The following is a 26,036-nucleotide window of genomic DNA, read 5'->3' on the forward strand; positions in this document are numbered from 1 at the left end:
CATTTCAGGTGCAGTGATCATTCTTCAAAAGTCACACTGGAGAAAGCTCACTATACTAATAAGATGTATAGAGGAATGGCCATTTTTATGGTGATTAAGGTTGGGAGGTGAGTGGGAGGCAGGTTGCAAGGTTGGGAGCTGCAATTTGATTTTATTGTCATGTGTCCTCAAATACAAAAATACAAGAGTACAGTGGAAAGTGAATGTTACCACGCAAGGTGCCATTTTGTGTATATGCATCATAACAAGGTAGAAATAAAGAACAAAGTTAAAAGTTAAGCATTACAGTAATTGTAATAAAGTGTGAAACATACAAAGTAAAATTAGAAGTTACATATTGCAGACCTTCTTAGTTTCAAGTTCAAACATTAGTCTTTCTTAAGCGCTTGGCCATTGGCAGAAGTGCACTTCGAGAAATCATCTCAAGACTGGAAGTCCATGCTGAGACTATGTTGGGCTGATCAACTGCCATGCCAAACCAATTTGGGTTACTGGCAAGGGAAGATGATTACAAAAGATTGAGGAACAGTTTTAAATCTGACAACCAACCCTACTAGACATCCTGTGAGTTACCATTGACCAGAAACTCAATTGTACTTGCCATATAAACACAGCAGGTCAGAGGCAAGGAATACAGTGGTAGTTAACTAACCACTTGACTTCCAAATCCTTTCATCATGTATAAGGCACAAATTAGGAACATAATGGAATACTTCCCACTTACCTGGATGAGTGCTGTGCCAACAGCACTCTGAACACCATCTAGGACAAAGCAGCCTGCTCGATTGGTACCATATCCACTCCACCACCACTCAGTAACAGTAATGTTACTATCTACAAGATGCTCTGCAGAAATTTGCTGAAGATTCTTAGCACTTTCCAAATGCATGAGCACTTCCATCTGGAAGGACATGGACAGCAGAATCATGGGAAAACCACCATTTACAAGTTCCCCTCCAAGCTGTTCAGCATCCTTATGTAGAAGTATTTTGCCATTCCTTCACTGTCACTGCATCAAAATTCTGGAATTCCCTTCTTAAGGGCATTTCTGGACCTCAACTCTTGAAGAAGGAGATGGGCAGTACTGCTGGCCAGCCAGCGATACCTACATCCCGTAAGTGAATTAAAATAAACTAATTGGGAGCCAGAAAAGCGTGCAGTCTCTGAGTTACATTCCTTGCAAATTGGGTCTCTAGCATAAGACTGCATATGTTGAATTCCAATATGTGGAAAAGTGGTGAATTCTATTGTAATGAACACTGTGAATTGTTAAATTTAAATCTGGCACACAGTGAAAAGGGCAGTAATTAGCAGGTTAACATCTTCAAAATTTGTGTATTTGCAACAGAAACACATTTAGTTGTGACCTTCTAAATATGTGGAAGATGTGGAGGTGTCAGTTACTTAAAAAAATCTTTTCCAATTTACGCCTGTTGTGTTGTGCCAATTTGATTTTGTATCTAGTAAATTAACACTTTTGTGTTGTGGCGCTCTCATTTGATTAAGCTTTGAAGGAATTGAAGACATTGGTGAAACATTTTAATTGTGGTTATGTGCGTCCATAGACCTCACGTGTAAATACAAGCACAGATCTTGTTATTATGTGACTTCATCACATAACAAGTGAGCTGGCAAGGTTGAAAAAGTAGCCCTTGTAAATATGATAAAAACTTTTAGAAGAAAATAGTTTGTGCCCTGCACTGGAGATTATGGGAATCATGAGGTGACATTGAATTGGAATAAAAGAGAGTATGGAGAGATTGGATTATACTATTTTGAACTTGCCTTTTAAAATGTCCCACATGTAGGCTATGTTTCAAATGCTTTTGAGAGATGAGGAACCATGAGTCATGGTCCAGACTCCATTAAATTTTAGAGGGCTGGAGATGCCTATCCTCCCAACAGAACCAGCCAGGTCAGAAGTGCATGATTCTGGTTCTCACCCTTGCCCTGTGCCAATTACAGTTGAGACCACCAGGTACCAGTTGCCATTTTCAAATGTTCCAAAGTCTAGACCTGGGGTCACTGGTGGAGAGAGGGAAGTTCTTTACCCTGCAGTTCTCCATTGCTCGAGGGAAGACTCAAGCAGGACAATTTATTGTAAAGTAAAGCTCGTCTGCCTCCACATTAGAGAATGCCTTACAATGTATATAATACTTAACAGACACAGAAAGTAATCCCAAACAAAATTTTCAGTTATGCAAAGAGAATTGGTCTAAAGGGTACTGAGTCCTAGTTTTATATTTATAATCCGGACTAACATCAGGTGACCTGCTTGTTGAATGAATTGCTAGGAAAGGTGGTTGGGCCCAACATATTGAGTGTATTTAAAGTGCAGTTAACTATTGAATTAAGAAAATGGTAGGTTTGAGAATTTGGGAAGATGAGCACTGTCAAGTTGAAGGTGTTTTTTTCATCTGCCTTGTTATCTTGTCACTGTATTATTATTAAGCTGCTAGTTTTAAGAGATTTCATCTTCTGTTTGGAAGAGCTTTATCAAATCATGGGTGCAGCTAAAGCAGCTTATAGTTTGGATAAGTGGGTACATAAGACCAGTTTGGAACAAGAGCTCAATTATATTCACAGTGTTTTATTAATAATTTATTTCGTCTTCCAAATTACGTAGTCAAATCATTGTTCCGACCCTAACTTACTTTCACAACGTTCACTGTGACCTTTTTACTTATAATACTGTATAGCCAATGCCTTCAGAATTGCAAACTTCTAATTGTTCCTTTGCTTTTTTGTACTATTTAAAGTTTCTTTTTACTTTACAGGACTATTTTCAAGGTTTCATCAGATGATATAATTTTTATGGCTTCCCCTCTGACTTTTGACCCCTCTGTTGTCGAAATGTTTGTTGCACTGAGCAGTGGAGCTACTCTGCTCATTGTTCCCCCAGTGATTAAAAGGATGCCAAAGACATTAGCCAACATACTTTTTAACCATCACAAAGTTTCTATTATGCAGGTATGGTGCTAAAGGTCAATTTAGAGATTTGCACATTGTTTTCAAAAGTAATGTTCCATTAGTTATATAAACTGTTTCCCAAAGTAATTGTTTTCTGTCTAAGGAGTTGAGATTTTATGGCTGACCAAAACAGAAAGGTCAATAGAATACTGCCAGGTGGTAATGCATATACCGAGTGTAGAACTGAACCATGAGGCCAGATTTTGACTGAACTAGGGGACTCCATGAGTCTTTAAAATGGTGGCAAGGACCCAGATTTGGATGTCTGACCACCCGTCCGATGAAGCCATCCTCAGTGGTAGAAGAAATAGGGTATAGTCTGATTCAATATGCATACGTAGAATAGTAACCTGCTAGGACATTGACAAATACTGCAAAGATTAAATAGGTGAGTTTTCATTGCTGCGAATGGATAGAATCGGCAGTGATGACTTTATGAGCAAGTTGTAAAAGCTTATGAATGGCTCCAAAAGGTTTGTTTTCCATGTGCAGAGTTCAGCTAGAGCAAGTTTTAAAATCAGAAGCTTTACTTCGCAAATGAAAGTTTGTGCCAGGCTAGAAAGAGAGGCGGTGGAGTAGTGGTACAGTCACTGGATTAGTAATCCACAGTGCCAGGTCAATGTGAAATTTGAATTCAGTAAAAATCTGGAATTAAAATCTAGCCCAGTGGTGACTATGTAACCGGTGTCAATTATCGTAGTCATCCATCTGCCTCACTAATGTCCTTGAAGAAAGGAAATCTGTTGCCCTTACCTGATCTGATCTACATTTGCACTGTAGTTGAGTTTTAAACATCCCACTGGGCAATTAATGTTGACCTAGCCAGTGACATCAACATCTCATGAATGATTTAAAAAATAAGGCTAAGGTAGGAGGTGAAGTTTGAGTTACAAATTGGAAGGGCATACTTTTGATGCCTTGGATTATTCTTGTCTTCTCCCAACCAAGTGAGACATGAAGCAGATTGTTAGGCTTACTTTTACTGCAGCATTTACTGCAAATTGTGCAGTGACGGAACAAAGTGGGAAAACAATTGATATTGTATCATCCTACAAATGAATGATTGCGAAAGAGCAGTGGCAGAAAAATGTGGCCAGAAGAAGGGGAACCAGCTAGTAGTTTTCAAGCCACTACAGTGCATAACAGAAAGGAACACCTGGAAGAGGCAATATTAACCTGAAGGAATGGTGTACCATCTCCAAAGCAGTTATCTCGACATACCTGAGCATTAGCGAAAGCTCCAAGTTTCAAGAGGAATGATTGGAGATATGTGTGCCATAATGGAGGACGATTTTGTATCACACTTGAACTGATTTGTGGCCGCTGCCTATTGTAATGAATTTCGTTGTTGCCATCAATTTCTATATGGCCTATCCTTGCAGGAGAATTTCAATTAGCTGCCCAACAATGAAACACGCTGGTGCTGATGTATTTGTTGTTTGGGTGGGAGAACAGATCATACTTATGAGAAGGTGGATGTCATGGCAGCAGAAGACCATGAGCATTACCTCTTATAGTCAGCTTCTCACAAATTCAAGAAATATGAGATTTAACCCAAATGGCTATAAGGATACCACTGCAGCAGCTGCAAACATCTGTGAACAGAAAAACATTCCACTCCAATTAATGTCTAGCTAGTGTGTGACCATAAACATGCATATTTCCCCAGCAGCTGCCATGGTCATTTCATTCTGAGGTACTCACACCTACTGCACCTTGTCTAGTCCAAACCTTAGGTCTTTACTTGGCTTTTGGGGGATAAGTGTAACCATTAAGAAGTTGACTGAAGGCTGTTTCCCAACATTTATATTAACAACAGCTGTTTGCAGGCAAGTGTCATAATTGGACAGGACATTGTCGTACGTGCATTCAGAGGTGCTAAGGATAGTTATTCTTTGATGTGTACTTTATAATATGGTGCAGTGGAATGGATTCACATCAAAGGTGAATCCACTGGCTTCTGGACCAAAGGTACTAGAGGAGAAGGACCTCATCATGGTTTTGAGCTAAGGACAGGAAAAGAGAACATGCAATTGTTGACCTAAAGATTCTAAAGGACAATGTGGTCATAAAACCATTTAAGTTCCATTACGTTCATAAGTCTAGAAAATGAAATAACATTCCTCTCTTCTACCCTTCAAGTATTTATTTGCTAGAAGTCTGTTCAGTTCCCTTGAATCGATTGCTAACAACCTTCATTGAATGGTCTTGTTACATTCTGGATAATTTTCAACATATTCCTAAGCCTTAAATAAATTTATTTTGAATGTAAATTATCTGGCTGCCATTCCTCTTCTGATCTTAAACACATGTTGCCTTTGGTTTCAGAGTTTGATGTAAAACGTATTATACTTCAGTTTGTCTTTTGATTTTGCTGCTTTCCATAATTCAAAAAGCTATTCTTTCAGAATGTTTCTGTTAATTTTAGAAATTCGCAGTTTTCAAAATATTTCAAGGTGGTTCAGATGGCATGTTTTACTTACCTATTATCCTTCTATGACAATGTAGATTTCAGAACTTAATGGATTGAAACAATAGCAAAAAAAGTTTTTAAAGTGAACTGTTTCCCAAGATTAAAGGGAGAAGGAGAAGCTGTTTTAAAGGAATTAAAAGCAGGTGCGAATTGACCATCTCTGGGAAGATGGAGTTACAGGAACATGAACAAGTTGGTTCCTGGGAGAGAGGAGATAACATTCCTTCATAACCTGCTTCTTCATGATGAATGGGCAATTATTTCTGCAGGCAGCTTTAATGTCCTGAAGTAAATTATGTTTCAAACACAGTTAAGGCTGAATGTAATAAGGAACATAGGAGCTACTAGAAGGCAAGCTACAAATTTGAGGGCTCCAGAACTGTAATAAATATTGGGAAGAAAGAATCTATTGAATCATCAATAATGTCACAGCACAAATTTGAAAGGAAGAAAATTATAAGAATCTGTTCAGTAGCAGAACTTTGAAGAACAACAGTGAACAACTAGATCAAACCCTGGAGACTTACAGTGACAGACAATGTTGGTGGAAATATAGTTAAGTTCCAACATTAATTTGGTAATAACCAAGTTGAGATGGGAGCCTTAACTTGCTTATTTGAGGGGTCTTATTTTGGTTGTTCGATTTCTTAATAAATAGCTAAATTAAAGGTAACTTGTAATGATGTATTCACAACACTTCCCTGTACCCTTTCTAAAACTAAGATGCTTCCACTACTGCTCTGTTATCTCAAAATTACTACCTGGTACCTGTGATCTCTCCTCTGGATATGCATTTCAGGATATTGCTTGTCCTTATTACTTTTACGTGATGATGGTCTCAGTAATCCATCTGACTCTAGATTCTTTCTGTGTTGTGTCCTGCAAACTACAATCATTTATCTTCTATATCTCTGACCAATTGCTGTTTGAAATCTATTTGCTCATTCAATCTACATTGAATAATATTTGCAACTAGTGATAGTGTGAGGGTAGGCTGAGCTGTGATGTCCACTCCAGTCAAATAGTGCACTGATATTACCAAAGATTACATAAGGAATAACCACTTAGGAAAGAGAAGGTTGCTACAAGTTTTGGAGCTGAAGCTCAGCAGGACCCTGCATTTTCAAGAAAGGACAGAAAATTATGGGAATTTATGTGTAAATAGGCTAAATATATAATTATAAGTAAATAAACTAAATATATTTTAGAGTTCAATCTTTTTGTTGTCAATCTTGGATTAATATGACAGTTTAATTTCTTTCCCTAGGCCACCCCAACATTGATCAAATGTTTTGGATCAGAAATTTTAACATCAGTTGTACTTTCAGCCAGTACTTCACTACGTGTATTAGCACTAGGGGGTGAAGCGTTTCCTTCACTGAGTGTACTCAAAAGTTGGCGAGGAGAAGGCAACAAAACTGAAATTTTCAATATTTATGGGATTACAGAAGTATCAAGTTGGGCTACATTTTACAAAATTCCTGAAGAATGTCTGCGTGATGCCACTCAGTTGTAAGTCTGTTTAATCTCTTCATGAAAAGAAAACTCATGAATCTTCACTGTGATTCATAGTGAACTAATTTATTTCAGGCTGTCATTACTAATTTCACTTACATAGCAATTTGTGAAAACAGGATTGTCTTTTGTGCAAAAAGGTGAATAATCTCTTAATTTGTTCTGGTTGTATTGGTTGGGTGTTGTATATTGCTCAGTTGCATCAGTAGTTATCTCACCATTGTGACTGCAAATATCAGTTGTACTTTGGAGGAAGCAGTCCTGCATCTAGGTTTAATCCATAAGAGTCAGTAATGTTGGTAAATTCTGGAAATAGCTAGCAGCTTAACTGGTGTGAGAATGAACTGTTACCTATGTTTACGTTTTAGACATGAAGAGTGTGTACCTTTGGGTCTCCCACTTTTGGGAACTGTTTTGGATGTTGTGGATAACTCTGGTCAGGTAATCCAAGAAGGAAAAGGACAAGTTTTCATAGGTAATGATTTTTCCTTTATAGCTTCATAACACCAGAAAAAATGTTCTTGACTTTGTTTCCTTTGGGAGGCTAGAGGTTTTAAATAAAATTCTGAAAAATCTAAATAATTAAACATCCTATTTGATTATATTTTCATGTTTACTAGCTTTGACTAAGATCTTTTTAAGAATGAGAAGTATTTTTTTTAACCTGGCTGAAGACATCTATTTTCAAACTTGGGTAAATTGACTCCATGTTCCCCAGGTTTATCAAAATCTAGAATTCTCCTGTAAGAAATCCCACTGTTTCATGGAGAACACACTTTCCTGCTTTGATTTTAAAAATAACATTGCAAGTTTATTTAGTCTTCTGATGTTTATATTTCTGAAGTAACAGCCACCACAATAGTAAATGCAACAAAAATAGAAAATTATGAACTAAATTAAGAAACATTAGATGAAACTGGTTTACTAATATATGGAATGGTTTCAGGTAGCTACAATTCTGTCGCTGCCTTGTTTCAATTTGCACTCAGAATTCTAACTGAATTTTTAACCAAAGAGGTAACTACAACTTTTCAAATCATTAAATAGCTTATAAATTTGAAGAACAGCAAGTGCTACTAAATGTGACATAAGTTGTATTTGATGTGTTCATAAGTGAGACGACAAAAAATAAATTTAGTTCACATAGGTATTTATTTATTAGCTGTGACAAAATGAAGCTCTGAGGATCAGGCTTCAACAGTGGAATAGGATCTAGAGTGTTATAACTGTATATGACTATGTCAATAGAGGGGGCTTTCTGGTTCTTCTTTGCTTTGGTTGCAACACTGCAGTGGCTAAAGTGAGAATGTGTCAGCAGAATGGCAGTCTCTGTTTTATAATAGACCAAAAGTATTTTAAACAACTTAACTGTTATCATTAGTGTTACGGGAGACGTACATCTGTGGGTAAACCCCAGGAGACCACAGAATTCAGTTTCAGATTCACAATTTTGATCAGATCAAAGCTGTCATTGTTGAGTAGAGCACATTTGCCTCACCCATTCACTTGGTATCCATTATAATTATAGGACAGAGATATTTTAACTAATTATCTATTATATATGCAATATTCATTAACAGGTGGTAAAGAGCGTGTATGTTTTCTTGATGATGAAAAAGCTGTGTGTCCAGGTACAATGAGAGCCACTGGGGACTGGGTAATCATTAAAGATGGACACATGTATTACTTAGGACGTCAGGACAACCAGATTAAACGTCATGGGAAACGTGCGAATCTTGAAAGAATCCAGCAGGTAATTCTGCAGTTAAATCCCAATTATAATGAATGTAATAAAAGTAACTAATAATAGTTGCTGAAATTGTAGGTCACAAATTCAATTTGGAATATGAAGAAGCCATTAAATTAAAGCATCTGTCTGACTTATTTATTGAGCACAAACGTGGGACTGGGTTAGGACTAAGCTATGCATTTTTAAAATTAAAATCAGTAGGTAGTATGAGAAGTGGGCTTTTTCATATTTAACAGCATTAGAGATCTGGCAAAACATGATGGCATCTATTCAGAATTATCTAGTTTTCTTCTTTGATTTTCTATCAAAACTCAATCTAAAGAGAAATTTTATTTATCTCATTGAATGGGTCATGTATTTCAAATAGGTATTTGCTTTGATGGCAAACAGTTATCACCATTCACACAACATTTTAAAATCCTGAGTTCAAAGGAAGGGTCACGTAACCCAAAACATTGACTCTGATTTCTTTCCACATATGCTGTTAGACCTGCTGAGCTTTCACAGCAATTTCTGTTTTTGAATCTAATTTGCAGCAATCACAGTTCTTTCTGTCTTTATTCTAAAGTCCTGTCTTGGTGGAAACATATGACCCGAAAGCAGACGTAGACTAGAATTAGAATATCCTTTAAAGTCACGTGTACTGAACTACAGAAGAACAGTGAAAAGTTTTATGGTGTCAGCTCTTATCGTACAGAGTACCCAGGTATAAATCTTAGATACAAAAGAGGAATGAAAAGAAATGTAGTTGCATTACTTTACAGTGATTCATTGTATAAGTTAGAAATGTGTCATAATTAAAAGGATAGCCCCTCGAGCCTGCTCCACCATTCAATAATTTCATGGCTAGATGCTCGTAATCTTAAATCTACATTCTTGCCTATCCCCAAAAAGCTTTCAATCTTTCCTTAATAAGAGCCTACCTCTGCCTTAAAAATATTCTGCTTTAATTACTTTTTCAGGTGTCCTAAAGACTTAGGAGGAAACAAAATTCACCTCATCTCTTTTTTAAATGGGTGACTCTAGATTTTCAGAACCCCTAGTTTTAGATTCTCATGTAAGAAATATTCATTCTTCATCATGAAGGGTCTTGACAGGGTATTTTATAAGTTTCTGTCAAGTTGCCTTTTAGTCTTGTGATGATGCTGCTCCTTTAGCAAGGTTGTGTTGTCAGGCGGGTCGTAAATGCAGAGGAGATCTGGTTTTTATGGGTTTTAGGGCCAGTTTGATTATAGCGAACAGATACTGCCTCAGGAAAAAGGCTTTCAAGTTTTTTTTAAAAAACACTTGTACAATGAAGGGAGAGTGACCAGTTCTCCCAGCTCAACTTCTCACTGGTTTTGTTTGGGTTTTGGCAGTCTGGTTGTTCAGAGCAACAGTTGGTTTTTTGAGGCTGCTGGTCAAAAAAACAACTACATGGAAGATGTTCTATGCTAAATCCCTCTGACATCTCTTCTGTAAGACCCTATGTTTGATTTTACCTTTTGTGCCAAGGGGTGTTTATGGGGATTGTTGCAGGAATTTGGAACAGTGTCATTAAGTTGGAATAATCTGTTGGGTTTTCAGATAGGTTAAGTTATTCTATGTTCTGTTATCTTTTTATTTGTGTTTCATTCAGTAATCTCGCAAATCAATTCTGTTTTGTTTAAAATGAAGTGGTTGGGCCAGCTGCATTGCTCCAGGAATATCCATTCTACACCTGCTTAAAACAACTAGCAAAGTTATGGTCTGGGCTACTTTCTGGACATGTTCTGAGGGGGTCTGGTCTGGTCCATAACACTCTTAAAAGCTCCAGCGGACACAACCCTAGTCTTTCAGCCTTTCCTCATGACCTGTCTAACCCTGGTATTAGTCTAGTAAATCTTATCTAAACTACCTCAAATGCATTTATGTCCTTCCTTAAATAAAGTAGCTTATGCTGACTTCAGCCCCAGCTATGTCTGCCTGCTTGCCGGCTATGCCAAATAATCCCTCTTCAGTACATAAACGGGCACTATTCCCCACCTCTTCCACCATTACAGTGGTGACTGCATCGGTGCTGCATCCTGCACCCAGGTTGAAATGGAGCAGTTATCGACTTCACCAACAACTTCCACCCTGCTCTTAAATTCTCGGACACTCCCTCCCTTTTCTTGACCTCTTCAATTCCATCTCTGGCAATAGTCTACGGATGGATGTCTGCTATAAACACACAAACGCCCATAACTACCTGGACTACACCTCCTCCTACTCAGTTTCCTGTAAGAACTCCATCCCATTTTCCTAATTCCTCCGTCTTCGTTGCATCTGCTTGGACGAGAAGACATTCCACTCTCAAGCCTCCCAGATGTCCGCCTATTTTGAACAGCATACGTTCCCTCCTGTCATCCAAACAGTCCTTCAACACACCTCCTCCATTCTCTGCTCCATTGCTATAAACCCCATCCAATCATAATAAAGAAGGGTCCTTCTTATCCTCACCTTTCACCCCATCAGTCTCTGCATCTAACAGATCATCCTTAATCACTTCTGCCAACTCTAACTAGACCTCACCATAAAGAACATCTTCCCTTCCCCATTCCTGCCTGCCTTCCGCAAGGACCGCTCCCTTTGTCACTCCACACACAAGTTCACACCACACTCCCCACCAATCCTTGCCCACCCTGAACCTCCAGTACCTTCCTCTGCAACCATATAAAATTCAAACCTTCGAGCACACTACCCTGCTTTCCTCCACCCAGTGCCCCAAACAGTCCTCCTAGGTGATTCAGAGATTTACCTGCCTCTCCTCCAACCGAGTTTACTGTATCCTGTGCTCCCGATGTGGTCTTCTCTACATCGGCGAGACCAAACGTAAACTAAGGGCACATTTCACTGAGCATCTCAGCCGGGCCCACAAGGGCTGACCTGACCTCACAGTCACCTCCCATTTCAGTTCCCCTTCCCATTCCCTCTCCGACATGACCATCTTCGGCCTCCTCCATTGTCACAATGAATTAGACAGTAAATTAGAGGAATAACACCTTATTTCCCAACAGTCCAGAGGACTCAATAGTGAGTTCTACAATTTCAAATAATCTCCCTTTCCATTCCCCATTTCCCTTTCCAGTCCCTCCTACTCCCTTCCATTCCACTTACTGACCCTCCCTTCCAGCCACCAAGCAGATTCATTCCTCCCATTGACCAACCAGGCTGTTCCCTCTACCTGTGTTCACCTATTGCTACCTCACCACTCTGCCCCTCTTCCCAAGTAAAACCCTCTCCCATCTCCTCTTTATCTGCAGCACCCCTCACCTCCATCCCCGGTCCTAAAGAAGGGTTATTCCTGAAACATTGACTTCTCCACCTCCTGATGCTGCCTGGTTTGCTGTGTTCTTGCAGCCCCTGCTGGTCTGTTTTGGATTCCAGCATCTGCAGGTTTTTTTTGTCTCTGTAGTATTATACATGTAGTTTCACTAATGCCCTATATAACTGAAACATAAGCCCCTACTTCTATATTGCATTATTTCTGTAATAAATGCTAACATTCCATTAGCTTTCCTAATTGCTACTTATATGAACTTATTAACCTTTAGCAATTCTTGCAAAGGATACCTAGATGCCTCTGAATTTCAGAGCTCTGCAATCTCTCACCATTCGAGTAATCTGCTTTCTTAAAAATCTTCCTGACAAAGTAAGTAAATTAGCATTTACCCAGATTTTATTCCAATTGCCAGGTTTTTACCTATTTGCTAAATGTATCAGTATCTTTTTGTAACTTCATATCCTTTTCAAAACCTGCCATACTGACTATCTTTGCATCATCAGTAAATTTGGCAGCTAAACCTTCTTTGAGTGGAGTTCAGGCCTTGGCACTATTCCCTGTATCACACTACTTATTGTATCTTTTCAAGCAGAAAAATGACCACCATCCTCTATTGTCTGCTGTCTGTTACGCAACCAATTCCCACTCTCTACCATTATGCTAACTTCTAAGGCATGAGCTTTTATTTTCCAAGTAACCTTTTGATGTGACACTGTGTCTGATGCCTTCTGGCAATATACTTTAAGTACATGTACCAGTTCCCCTTTATCCACAGCACATATTAGCTTCCTTGTCTGGCACAAGCAGGTTAGAGCTGGCAGTTCAATAGCAACTTTGCTTGTGACTCTCCAAATCCAGTCCACTAATTACAAGGTGAAAACGTGTACTGCAGATGCTGGGGCGCTAACGACAAGTTGCAAGTCAAGAGCTTGTTTGAATCATTTCAACTTGTCCATAAGAGTACAGCTCAAACACTCAACCTTTCAAATAATCCAGAGCAGAGCAGCCTGCTTGACTGATAATCTGGCCACCACTTTAAACAACAACCTTTTCTGTCACTGATGCGCAGTGACTATAGTATGTAAACCTAGAAGAGAAAATGCGGTAGCTTATTAAGATTCTTTGACACTACTGAGAAAATCTCTTGCCACCTAGAAAAATAAAGTGACCAGCTTGTGCATCTGCAGGTCACACCATCTAGTGCACAAGCAGTGTGGGGCAGTTCTTATTTATTGGCTGCTCAGGAATGCAGTTATCTAAGGCATCTGCAAACATTAATGCTAGATGAAGGGAGGTGCCCAGGCACGTAAATGCAAGACCTCGAGCAAGGCATTACAAAGCAGCCACTGACAATGATTAAGAGCCAGAAAATAATTTTTTTATGCTGATGTCTTAGATATTTTCTCCAAAACCCTGATACTGTAATCATTTAACTTTAGCCCTCAATTAATCTGTTTGTGTCTCTAGGAAGAGATATAAAGGATAATAAAAAATAATGTCTCTGTAATCTATTATTTGATTTTTTTTAAGGAGCAGTATTAGAATTATAGCAATGGAAATTACAAATAAGTCAGAAACAAAAATTAAAAATACTATGACAACATCAACACACTATGATCCTTCACTAAATTCAGATTCCTTTTGTTGTGAATTGACAAATTAGTTTATCAAATTAGGGGAAGGTGATGGCCTCGTGTTTTATTGCTAGATTATTAACTCAGGACCCCAGGTAACATTCTTGGGACCTGGGTTCAATTGGATGATGGAGTTTGAATTCAGTAAAAATCTGAATTGCTAACTGTGAAACCATCATTAATCGTCAGAAAAATGTTCTTTCTGGAAGGAAACTGCCCAGATTTGAATCCAGACCTATAACAATGTGGTTGAATCTTAACTGCCTTCTGGGAATTGGAGATTGGTGATAAATACTGGCCTGGCCAGTGACAGCCACATCCTGCGAATGAATAATTAAAACAAAAAGTAATAGCTAAATGGTGAATTATGTATATTTTTAGGTAACTGAAAGTTTGAAGCAAGTGGAAGCCTGTGTAGTGGCCAAATATGACCAAGACAAGCTAATGTTGTTTGTAGTGCCCAAAGGCATTCCTAAGTTACGTAAAGGAGAGACCACAAATTTCTGCAGGGATATCCTTCTTGAACTTGAAAAGTACCTCTCTTCCCATGAAATTCCAGATCATGTTTTCCAAATCAATTCAATACCATTTACAACTCATGGTAAGTAAGCATGAAGTATCAGTGAAAAATTCTGAATCTTCTATTTAATTTAGGTACCGTACTTGCTGTTGCAAATGTGACAAAAGTTCTAATTTGCATTGATATGATATTCTAACATTGATCTTCCTTTATATTAACATTTTTTGCCACCGTGTGGATATTGAGTTTTGGTCTCCTTCACAACAATCAAAACCAGTTTTTGTTTTGTCTATTGTATCTTTGTAGTTCTCATTTCAAATTTGTCTCTAACATACCTTCCACCCAAATGTTTGCATCACTGTATTTCCTGCAAAACAAAACCCAGGATAGAACCTACGTTGTATTTTCCACTTAAAAAGTTTTCCCCTTAGGTAGAGTTTTTGACAATTTTTGCTTAAGTGTTGTGCATTTCACTTCATGGGATTGTTCATTTCTTCAGTACTTAACTAGATGTTGTTTGTATATGAACTGAGGCAAATATGAAACTATTTCTTCTGCTAAATCTGGTTGGTGGCTTCCTCCTTTTATGATTATGTCTCTTAGTTTTGTATTAAAATGTGATATCAGTAAATTTGCATATTTTATATTTTTGTGTTAAACTTAGTCATACAGTCATGCAACATTGATACAGGGCTTTCAGCCCATTTTGTCTATGCCAGCCAACAAGCACCAGGCTACACTAATTTATCTGTACATCGTTTACTATGCCCTGCTCACCCAAATGTTTCTTAAAAGTTGTGGAAGTACCTGCCTCCATTAACCTGTCAAGCAGCATATTATATTTGTTCCTCACCTTAAACTTATGCTGTCTGATCTTAGATCCATCTGCAATGGGTGGAAAAGTCAATGCCTCTCATGATTGTGTGTCTCAGTCAGAAACCCTCAGCCTCTTTTGCTCCAAGATAGACACATATAGCCTATCCTGTATTTCTTCATAACTTGAGTGTTTTCTTCCCAAGCAACATCCTGGTTACTCTCCTCTGCACGCTCTTCAGTGTAATCATGTCCTTCTAATTAATGTGGTGATCAGAACTGCACAGAGGATTCTACCTGTGGCCTAACCAATGTTTTATAAAGTTGTAACAAGACTTCCTTGCTCCTGTATTCTGCACCCGGCTAATGAAGGTAAACATCCCTTATGCAGCTTTCACCACCCTGTCTACCTGTACTTGATACCTTCAGGGATCTATGGACTTATACACCAAGGTCCCTTTGTTCCTCAAAATTCCCTAGGAATCTGCCATTTATTAGGCATATTCTTCTCTTATTAGCCATCTCAAAATTCATCACCAAGTAATTATCAGGATTAAATTCAATCTGCCATTGTTCTGTCCAATTTAATAGCAGATTAATATCAGACTGTAGGCTGAGACCATCCTCCCAATCAACACACAACTGCCTTTTTGATTCCATAGGCACTTACTCTTTTGACCAGCTTTCCACTTGGAGCCTTGTCAGACCTCTGGGTAAATCACATCAATTGCACTAACCTTACCAACATATTTAGTTACCTTTTCAAAAAGCATAATTAAATTAATCAATGGAGGATTTCCTTGAAACAAATCTGTGATTATCCTTGATCAATCCCATTTTCCAAGTGTTGATTAATACTGTCCCTCAGAATGTTTTCCAATTTTTGCCCTACCACTGACATCAGATTAACTGTTCTATAGTTATCTGGCCTATCGCTGCTGTCCTCTTTGAACAAAGGAATCACAATAACTATCTTCCAGTCATCTGACATTTCACCTGTGGCAAGCCAAGTATTAAATGTCTCTGCTAGGCTCTCCTCATTCCACTCCACCCCTCCCCATTGATCTTTACATGTTTTGGAACCTCCGCTTCCCAACTGAAATCTCTGGTTGCAATGTCTTTCTCCAAATACAGATGAGAAATATTGATTTAAGACCTCACCCACGTCTTCCTGCTTCACACACAGATTGCCCCTTTGGTCTCGAGTAGGCCCGACTCATTCCCAGTCGTCATCTTATTCTTAATATGATTATAAAATGCCTGGGGGTTTTCTGTAATCCTGTCTGCCAAAGATATTTTGTGGTGCCTCTTTGCTCTCCTAATGTCTTTTTTAAGCTATCCCCTACATGCACTGTTTTTGAAGAGTCTCCCATTTTTAATGAGCTGTACCTGACATATGCTTCCTTTCTCTTTATCAAACTCTGGATATTCCTTGGCATTCAAGATTCCCTAATCTTGTTGCCTTTGCAGTTCACTCTTAGAGGAACATGCTGGCCTTGAATTCTAAGTGTGCTACTTTTAAAGCTCTCCCACTTTCCAAATGTAACAAGGATATGGAAGATATAGACTGTAGGAAAAAGCGGGTGACACCTTGCAAAATGTCCAAATTACAGAGGAGGAAATATGGACTTCAGTATGGCGTTCGACAAGGTTCGCCATGGGAGACTGATTAGCAAGGTTAGATCTCATGGAATACAGGGAGAACCAGCCATTTGGATACAGAAAGGGCTCAAAGATAGAAGACAGAGGGTGGTGGTGGAAGATTGTTTTTCATATTGGAGACCTGTGACCAGTGGAGTGCCACAAGGATTGGTGCTGGGCCCTCTACTTTTTGTTATTTACATGAATGATTTGGATTACGAAATGGCCATAAGAAGTACAGTTAGTAAGTTTGCAGATGACACCAAAATTGGAGGTGTAGTGGACAGCGAAAAGGGTTACCTCAGATTACAACAGGATCTGGACCTGATGGGCCAATGGGCTAGAAGTTTCAGATGGAGTTTAATTCAGATAAATGCGAGGCACTGCATTTTGGGAAAGCAAATCCTAGCAGGACCTATACGCTTAATGGTAAGGTCCTAAGGAGTGTTGCTGAACAAAGAGACCTTGGAGTGCAGGTTCATAGCTCCTTGAAAGTGGAGTTGCAGGTAGATAGAATAGTGAAGAAGGCGTTTGGTATGCTTTCCTTCGTTGGTCAGAGTATTGAGTACAGGAGTTGGGAGGTCATGTTGCGGCTGTACAGGACATTGGTTAAGCTACTGTTGGAATATTGCGAGAAATTATGGTCTCCTTCCTATTGGAAAGATGTTGTGAAACTTGAAAGGGTTCAGAAAAGATTTACAACGACGTTGCCAGGGTTGGTGGATTTGACCTATAGGGAGAGGCTGAACAGGCTGGGGCTGTTTTCCCTGGAGCATCAGAGGCTGAGGGGTGACCTTATCGAGGTTTACAAAATTATGAGGGGCATGAATCGAGTAAATAGACAAAGTCTTTTCCCTGGAGCCGGGGAGTCCAGAACTAGAGGGCATAGGTTTAGGGTGAGAGGGGAAAGATATAAAAGAGACCTAAGGGGCAACGTTTTCATGCAGAGGATGGTACGTGTATAGAATGAGCTGCCAGAGGAAGTGGTGGAGGCTGGTACAATTGCAACATTTGGATGTGTATATGAATAGGAAGGGTTTGGAGGGATATGGGCCGGGTGCTGGCAGCTGGGACTAGATTGGGTTGGGATATCTGGTCGGCATGGACAGGTTGGACTGAAGGCTCTGTTTTCACGCTGTACATTTCTATAACTCTAAGTATCAGCTCCCAGTCTGTTTACCAGATCCTGTCTAATGATAATGAAATTGGCCTTCCCTCTGTTTTGACACTTAAATTCTGTACTACATTTACCCCTTTCCATAATGACTGAAACTTGCAGAGTTACGATTACTATTCCTAAAATGCTTGCCCACTGAAACTTGACCGACTTAACAGGCTTTATTCCCTAAGGTTAGGTCTAGCATGGCCCCATCTCTAGTATAACTATCTACGAACTGGCACAAAAGGCTCTCCTGGATGCTCTTTAAAAGTTTTGCCCCTTGTAATCCTTTCACACGAAGGGAATCCCAGTTAATGTTAGCAAAGTTGAAGTCCCATACAACCATGACCCTGTTTCTCTAGTACTTTTCTATGATTTGTCTACATGTCTGCTCCTCAATCTCCCTCACTGTTGGGAGGCCTTTGGTGTAATCCCAGCAAAATAAGTGCACCTTTTTTATTTTTGAGCACTAGTCAGCGGCCTCATTTGAACACTCTTCTAGGAAATCCTCCCTAGTAATGGTTTCATTTATCAGTAAATGCATTGCTCTCACCTTTCTCACATCTTTTCTATCTGTATAATTCTTAATTGTGGCATGACCAGTTTGCTAAATGTGCTATCCACTAAGTCCTCAGCATCTTGGGTGCTTGACAGTGAGTCCATCCGCAGCTGTAGGGTTTCCATGTGGTCAATCAGGGTTTGCAGCTAAATATGCTTTAAGTATATATTGTTACCATGGACAGTGGAAGTGTCCCTGCTTTCGCACACCTTTCAAAAGGAGCTGCATTCTCAAGTCATTGTATATCTTACCAATTATAACACTAAACAACAAACTAGGAGCAAATCAACCATACCTACTATTCACCATCTCTCTCTATCTTTAATAAACTACAGACCACTGGTATAAGGACTTTACCCTGTCTCCCTCCCAGTACTACTCAGTCAGTCCCGAAAGCTAGTTCCTAAGCACCCAATCCTTGTGTCCTGCGTCACTTTTTGAATCCTGCGTAACTACAAGAGTTCTGTCTCTAGGTTTATTGAAGGTTCTACCCAATTTGTCCATCTCCCACTGCTGCTCCAACTGTACTCAATCCACTTCCCTCCCGCTGCTAATGTGACTGGGTTTGACTTGAGCTTCACTTGGGTTCTATCTGTAGCAAACTTATACAAATGAGATATTTCAAAGTAATGCCATAGTGCATAGTTCTACCAGACCGTCTGTTGCTCTCGCATTAAAGAGAGATGACTAGTGGTGATTTAAGCTGGAGATCACCACACCTCAAATGAGGAGAGAGTTTGAGAAGGAGAGCCCTTCCTGGTAACATCAGCTGAAGTGGGAAATGAACTCTGACTGGCATTATTATGCTTCACAAATCAGCCATCCAGTTAATTGAGCTAATCACCTCCCTCCCAGCATCAACCCCTTAAAAAACATAATGTTTACCAACTATCTCACTGCAATAACTTTTTTCTTTAGGACTTTATGGACCATTAAGTTGGTATTTATATTCATTTGCATTACCTACTATAACTAGGCAAAGTAGATCGTGCTACTTTGATTCAGACATACCAAGAACAGGCTAAGGCAAAGACGTCAAACTGCTTTGTGGGAGCAAAAGAACTTCGGGAAGGTATTCACCGGCTTTGGAAGGTAACTTCATTCTGTTTTATTATTGCTGGATCATATTTATGAACAACACCCGCATTGGACTAAAGAATTGGTAGTCTTCAGACGTTTTAATCATGTGTTGTCCGAGTAACAAGATTAGGCCATTCAGCCTTCCAAGCCTGTTGCACCATTAAATTAGATCATGGCTCACGTGTGACTTAAACTCCTCAAGCTACCTTGACTGTTGATCTTTGGATATTCCTAGCTAGCAAAGGGCTGTACAGATTAATACTTAAGTTAAATTGGATATCCTACGTTCTTTCTCTTTAACCTTCACTTTATCTGAGCAATATACTCACAAATTAAGGAGAACATGATTTAAATAATTTTAATGCTGCCTTTTGTGATATTTTTGGTATAATTTAGTGACATCTACTGTATTTTAGGCAAGTAGAGAATAGCACTACTTTGTTATACAGTGTTGATGCATTAAAGGTAAATGTAACACTAAAATAGTTAGAGATTTTAAACATTTCAAGTAATAGTGCAGATAGAAATGTTGCCATTAGGTATCCTAGAAATACAGTGAAAACGGTTCATTGATTAGTTCAAAGGATATTATGAAATCACCTGAAGAACAATTCACTAAATTCTGCATTACTTTGATAAACATTTCATGGAGTATAGAAAGTCTGTCTCCATGTCCATCTGAATAAACAATTGAAAACAAATCCCTAAAACAACTTTATTATTAAATAGAATAATTAAGGAAGGTTAATATAAAGAATTTAATAAATCTGAAGAACTCGAGAGATGTGTAGTTACATGTGTTTCTGTTGCAAGTTGGTTCAAGAGTTATGATAAATAAATCTTCAGAATGAGAGGCAACCAATTATATATTTAATAAGTGTAATAAAAGAAACATAACTACAAATTTTCACCTGCACCAAGAATGTCATGTGTACCAATTGACTGATCATCAGAACACGAAAAAGTTTCTGTAGTTCTGACATTTGAATTTATCAATGTTATGAAAAATATCTTGCCTTTATTAGAAATATTTAACAGTAATAAATCTATTATTTATTTTTGAAATATCTACATTACTATATCATGGGCTGGCTAGCGTTCTAAACTTGTATAGTTGTATACTTGACGGTGCTTGCTGACACCGACAATTGCAAGTGACTGCAGCTGCATGCTTATGTGGAAACACACGTGCGCACAAATCTAGGCCCAGTATGCCACCGCATATAGTTTGCATGTATATCATATGCAAAGGCCATACTGCAGGGAAGAAAGGCAATGCTCTTGAAACAGTGTTCAGTGACTGGGACTTTCCACACTCCACCCTGGCCATTCCTCATTATGGCATTGTGGCACTTTCCCACCCTCCCTCCCCAAGTGTTGGGCCACATTCCTGAAACCTTTTTTGAATGCATAAATAAAGACAGAAGGTGATATATATAAATCCACCAATATTTGTCTTAATAGTTTTGTTGATCATTTTGGGATGTATATAACTAGATATATTTTTCTAAAGGAACACAAGTAGGCAAATAAAATACTGCAGAAAAGATAAAGGAAATGCACTTTTTATTATTTCTTCAATAAATTCTGAAAGTGGAACTGATACAGACTGTGTGGCATAACGTGAAATTAAATTGTATTACTTCTGCTTTCTGTCATAAGTATGCAAACTAAGTAGGTTAAAAAAGTGGCCGATGTAATTTGTGCAGATGTATGTTTGCAGGTTGTGCTCAATCTTCCAGAGGACCAGCCGGATGTTTCTGAAAATTGTATGTTTCTGTATAATGGAGGGGACTCCCTAAAAGCTTTGAGGCTTGCTGAAGAAATTGAAACATTTTTAGGGCAAACAGTATTTGGACTGACTGAAGTTATTTTAAATGGTTCTGTTTTGGACATTTACAATCATATTGCCAATAGCATGTTCTTTGAAGATAGGAATAAAGAGGATATTGATAAAAATTATAGGAAAGTGAAAAGGAAAAGAATTAAAGATGAAAGTGAAGGATCTTTGCCAAAGTGGAATGAAAATCAGCCATTTGCATCAATTTCAAACATTACAACCATAAGCAGAGGGAATCAGATCATGAAGATAGAATTTGCTAAACATTGTGAAAATAGTCCTGGCTTACGAGAAGGCAAAGAGTTGATGGACACTGAGTCAAATGGAAAAAGAAGGAAAGAAAAAGATTCTTCTACAGTGTCTGAAAATGTGAATGCAAAAATCTTAGAAAATGAGAAGAAAATGTCAGATAAAAATAGCTATTTGGAATCAATTGCAAACCAAGTTATAGAGTCATCACATAATGAGGGCATGTTCATTCCAAAAGAACATGCTGATAATTCCAGAATGGTAACATTTAAGATCAGATGGAAATCTGATACTGCAAAATGTGTTGATGCTTCTCCTCTGGTGGTACTATCAGGGCATAATGACTCAGATGGGACCGTGTACATTGGCTCTCACTCACACAGAATGCAGGCAATTGACCTGCTGTCTGGAAAGATAAAATGGGAGAAGATTCTTGGAGATCGGATTGAATCATCTGCATGTATATCCAGATGTGGCAACTTTATTATTGTAGGTATGAAACCTTATCATATGAGCCATGATTGTATTGAGTGGCAGAGCAGACTTGAGGGGTTCAGTGAAAGTACACAATAGCTGGATATTAAATAGTGGCAATCTTTGCTTTTATATTAAACCTTAGAATTGGCATATCCACAAAATGACCTGCGCTGTGGGATATTGAAATTCTGCTGGAGCCACATACTGGCTCCACCTGCTCTTCTTTAAAGATGAAAGTGCAATTTCTTTCATTCTGTTTGCAGACAAGGTTTCAGTGACCCAGCAAACCCCCCCCCCCCCCAAAAAAAAACCGGCCAATATAATATTGGATGGGGAAACTGCAAGATATTGCAGGTGCAAAGAATTTCAAATTATTGCTGGGCCTGGCTGGCTGCAGTACCTGCAGTGACCATTGCTCTTAATAACACTGCTGGAACAGAAGGGGTACTGTGCCTCTAGGTGGCAGCTGCTGGAATTGCAATTTTTTGCCCTAAAGTAACTCAAAACCCTGATACCAGGCAGCTAATTGTCTTCCAGGCTTAGAGCCGTGTCAGGGCTCCTGGGAATGGCTGCGACAGGTTTAAACTGTGACTTTTCGCTTGTTTCTCAGCTGCTATTGTCACCATTAAATACAAACGACCCCATGGGAGATCGTCAAATTATCTCTGGAAAAAGCACCTTTCACATCCCAAAAACACCCTAAAAGCACCTCATGTGACTTGGTGTTAAATTTTGTTCAATAACTACTTTCGTGAGAAGCAGCTTAATTTTGCTGCATTGCTGGAGGTATATGAATGCAAATTGATGTAAAATGCTATATTTAGGGATTTAAAACATTGTTTTAATAGCACGGTTCTTTTAATTTTCAGTTCTCCATATATGAATTTTTCTTAAAGTTTTAGAGATAATCATATTGTGATTTATTATTCAGGTTGTTATGATGGTTCAATCTGTGTGCTAAGGGTCAGTGATGGGCAAACATATTGGATTTTTTGGACAGAGGATTCAGTTAAAAGTTCTCCAATTATGGATCCAGACCTAGGACTGGTCTTTGTTGGATCGCATGACCATCACATCTACGCTTTAGACATTCATGTAAGAATTTAAACTTCTGTTTTTGGGTTAAAATATCTTTAATTGATAAATTGTTCAACTCAGTAGAATTAGCACATGGACAAATATTGATTATTTAAGCAGATCCTGCATGGATTTCTGAAGAGAAAATTATGTTTAACTACCTTTTTTTTTGAAGAGTAACAATTGATTAAGGTAATGCTGTTTAATGTGATGAACATCAACTTCAACTTCCAAATGATGTTTGATATAGTACTGCACAACAGACTTTCGAGTAAAGATGGAACTTGTGAAATGAAAGGGACAGCTGACCCATGAGATCTAAAATTGGCGAGGGAAAGGAAACCATTTAATACTTAAAAGATGTTTTCAGGCTTCACTGTAGGCAAGTTGGTGGAGTGGATGGATGAGTGTGAAGTGATGATATTTTGGTAGAACATAGAATTTTTCCATTTAAAAAAGAGATACTATTCTAAAGGGTGTGTAGGCACAGATAGGCCTGAGTTTATATCTGTATTAGTCACCACAAGTGGCAGGACAGATTGAGAGCGCATTAAAAAAAACGTAATAATCTGAGCTTCAATAATAAGAGCATAGAGTAAAAGAGTAAGGATGTTATGTTAATCTCATGTATGATACTAGTTGGGCATGATGGAGATGATGGCCTAGTGTTACTATCAGTGGACTATTAATCCAAAAACCCAGGTAATATTAGATTGCTTAGTGTGGAAACAGGCCCTTCGGCCCAACAAGTCCACACCAACCCACCGAAGCGCAAACCACCCAAACCCATTCCCCTTCACCTAACACTATGGGCAATTTAACTTGGCCAGTTCACCTAACCTGCACATTTTTGGACTGTGGGAGGAAACCGGAGCACCCGGAGGAAACCCACGCAGACACGGGGAGAATGTGCAAACTCCACACAGAGAGTCGCCTGGAGACCCAGGTTCAAATCCTGCCAGGGATTATTAATTTAAATTCCATAAAAAATATTTGACATAAGAGTCATCTAATGATGTCCAAGAATCCATCATCAGTGCCAGGAAAAAAACCCTCTGGTTCACTAATGTCACTTAAAGAAGGAAAATCATTACCTGGTCTGACCTATGTGTGACTCCAAACTCATTGCAATCTGGTTGAATCTTAACTGCCCTCTGAGCAATTAGGAATGGCCAATAAATTCCGACTGAGCCAGCTACATCCTCATCCCATGAATGAATTTCAAAATAAATTTCAGCAAGAGTACTCGAGGTGTCACACTTCACGACCTGAAATTCCATGTATAAGAAACCAGATGTTGAGACTCTTGAGGAGAAGTTAAGAATGGGCAATAAATCCTGGTGTATCCAGCGATGCCCTAATCTCATGAATGAATTAAAAAAGAAAGTTTGAGGAGAATTGATAGAAGTTTTCAAAATCAGGTTGGTCTAGACAAAGTGGTTTAGGCAAAACAGGTTCCACTTGTAAAAGAATCAAGAAAAAATGACAGATTTAAAATAATTTTCCTACAAAAAGCAAATGAGATGAAAATGGGGAAAAATGTTCTCAATGAATAGTGGGGTGTGGTAGAAGCAAGTTCGATCATGGCATTTGATAGGGGATTAGACAATGAGTAGAGTTAGAATAGGGAGAAAGAGCCAGTGGAGAGACAGTGGGCCCCATGTTCTTCTGCAGATTGCTGATTGTGAGATTATTTTGGGAAACAATGTAGAATTTTTTTTTGCTACAAGTTTCCCTCATAATTTATTCTCTTCTGGGATATGGACTTCGCTGACAAGGCCAGCATTTCTGCATGTTCATAATTCTCCTTGAATCATTGGATCATTTTGTACAGAAGAGTCAGCCACATTACTGTGAATCTAGGCTCTATATACAGGCCAGACCAGGTAAGGTCAGCAGATTTCATTTCCTAAAGAACATTGGCCTGCATTTCCTGATGACCGGTCATTGGTTCAGCATAAATGGGAACTGTGCATTGGAACCCTGCGAAACGCCCAATATCATAGTCTCCAATGCTTGGATAATTGAAGATTCCACATGCTTTGAATCCTCAAACTCTGTTTACAGTAGATAATTGGGAGGGTTCCAGTGAAATTTAGTAATAATCACTGAGGAAAACTAGATTATTAAATATATAGTCTAACTCCCGAGTAATTATTCAGCAGGCACCATACTTATTTCTCACACTTCCACCACTGCCTCTCCAGACTCTGACCTGACCGGTTTTTGCCTCTATCTGCCCACAGGGCCCAGCACCCCTATCCCACGCCAGACCCAGCAACCTTTCTCCCCACTCCGGATTCACCACAGTCACCTCTTATCCCATTTCAGACCTACTTCCTTTATCCCCTGCTCCAGACATGATTTCTGCGTCTGACCCTAAACCTCTACCCATCTGGCGTCTGAACCTCCAACTTGCCTTATGTACTTACAGTTGTACAGCAGCTGTGGACTGAGAGCCTAGCCCTTTAAGTTTCAGAATTCTGACTGCTGTGAAAGTGAGGCATGGTTTGTCTTAGCCTGACAGTTCTACGTGACAAGGGAGTTGTCAGAATGGAAATTTGGCTCCACATTTTTGAAAGGGCACAGACTGGAATCTCCTTTCAGAAATGCGGAGTCATTTTTTTTGTAAAAACAAAGGGACTGTGTAGTAATCTGCATGAGAGTGCAACACGTGGAAAATTTGGCCATAAATGAGGCAGACATGTTTAGTGACATTCTGTGGTAGTTTTCTGGTCACTATTATTGTGACTAATCTTGTATTCCAGTATTTAACTGAATTTAATTTCCACAAGCCAGTTTATTATGATGCATGGTAATTGCAATGCATCCTCCCATGCTACTACAGTGTATCACCTTTAATGTGTTAGCAAGTCAATTTAGGACAGCCTTATCAAAGAATATTTGAAACCCTGCTATATAGGGGAATATTAAAGTACACAGCCAGTACGTGCTCCAAGAGAGCTTTGGAGTATCTTAAATGAGAGGGGAAAAGC

At 38.9% G+C, this 26,036-nt stretch overlaps 1 protein-coding gene across 4 annotated transcripts in view; it reads left to right on the forward strand.

Moving 5' to 3' along the window:
- The window catches only part of aasdh (aminoadipate-semialdehyde dehydrogenase), a 46,261-nt gene that overhangs the window by 12,083 nt on the left and 8,142 nt on the right, over positions 1-26,036 (forward strand). For all 4 annotated transcript variants that reach the window (XM_060824078.1, XM_060824071.1, XM_060824095.1 and 1 more), the window contains exons 4-11: positions 2,778-2,970; positions 6,711-6,955; positions 7,327-7,433; positions 8,539-8,711; positions 14,007-14,226; positions 19,294-19,409; positions 21,121-21,979; positions 22,895-23,058. In XM_060824078.1, the coding sequence (XP_060680061.1) occupies positions 2,778-2,970; positions 6,711-6,955; positions 7,327-7,433; positions 8,539-8,711; positions 14,007-14,226; positions 19,294-19,409; positions 21,121-21,979; positions 22,895-23,058 (2,077 nt within the window). The remainder of the gene's footprint in view (positions 1-2,777; positions 2,971-6,710; positions 6,956-7,326; positions 7,434-8,538; positions 8,712-14,006; positions 14,227-19,293; positions 19,410-21,120; positions 21,980-22,894; positions 23,059-26,036) is intronic.

The sequence above is a fragment of the Hemiscyllium ocellatum genome, chromosome 1 (assembly GCF_020745735.1).
Source record: "Hemiscyllium ocellatum isolate sHemOce1 chromosome 1, sHemOce1.pat.X.cur, whole genome shotgun sequence".
In the NCBI taxonomy this organism is placed as follows: Eukaryota; Metazoa; Chordata; class Chondrichthyes; order Orectolobiformes; family Hemiscylliidae; genus Hemiscyllium; species Hemiscyllium ocellatum.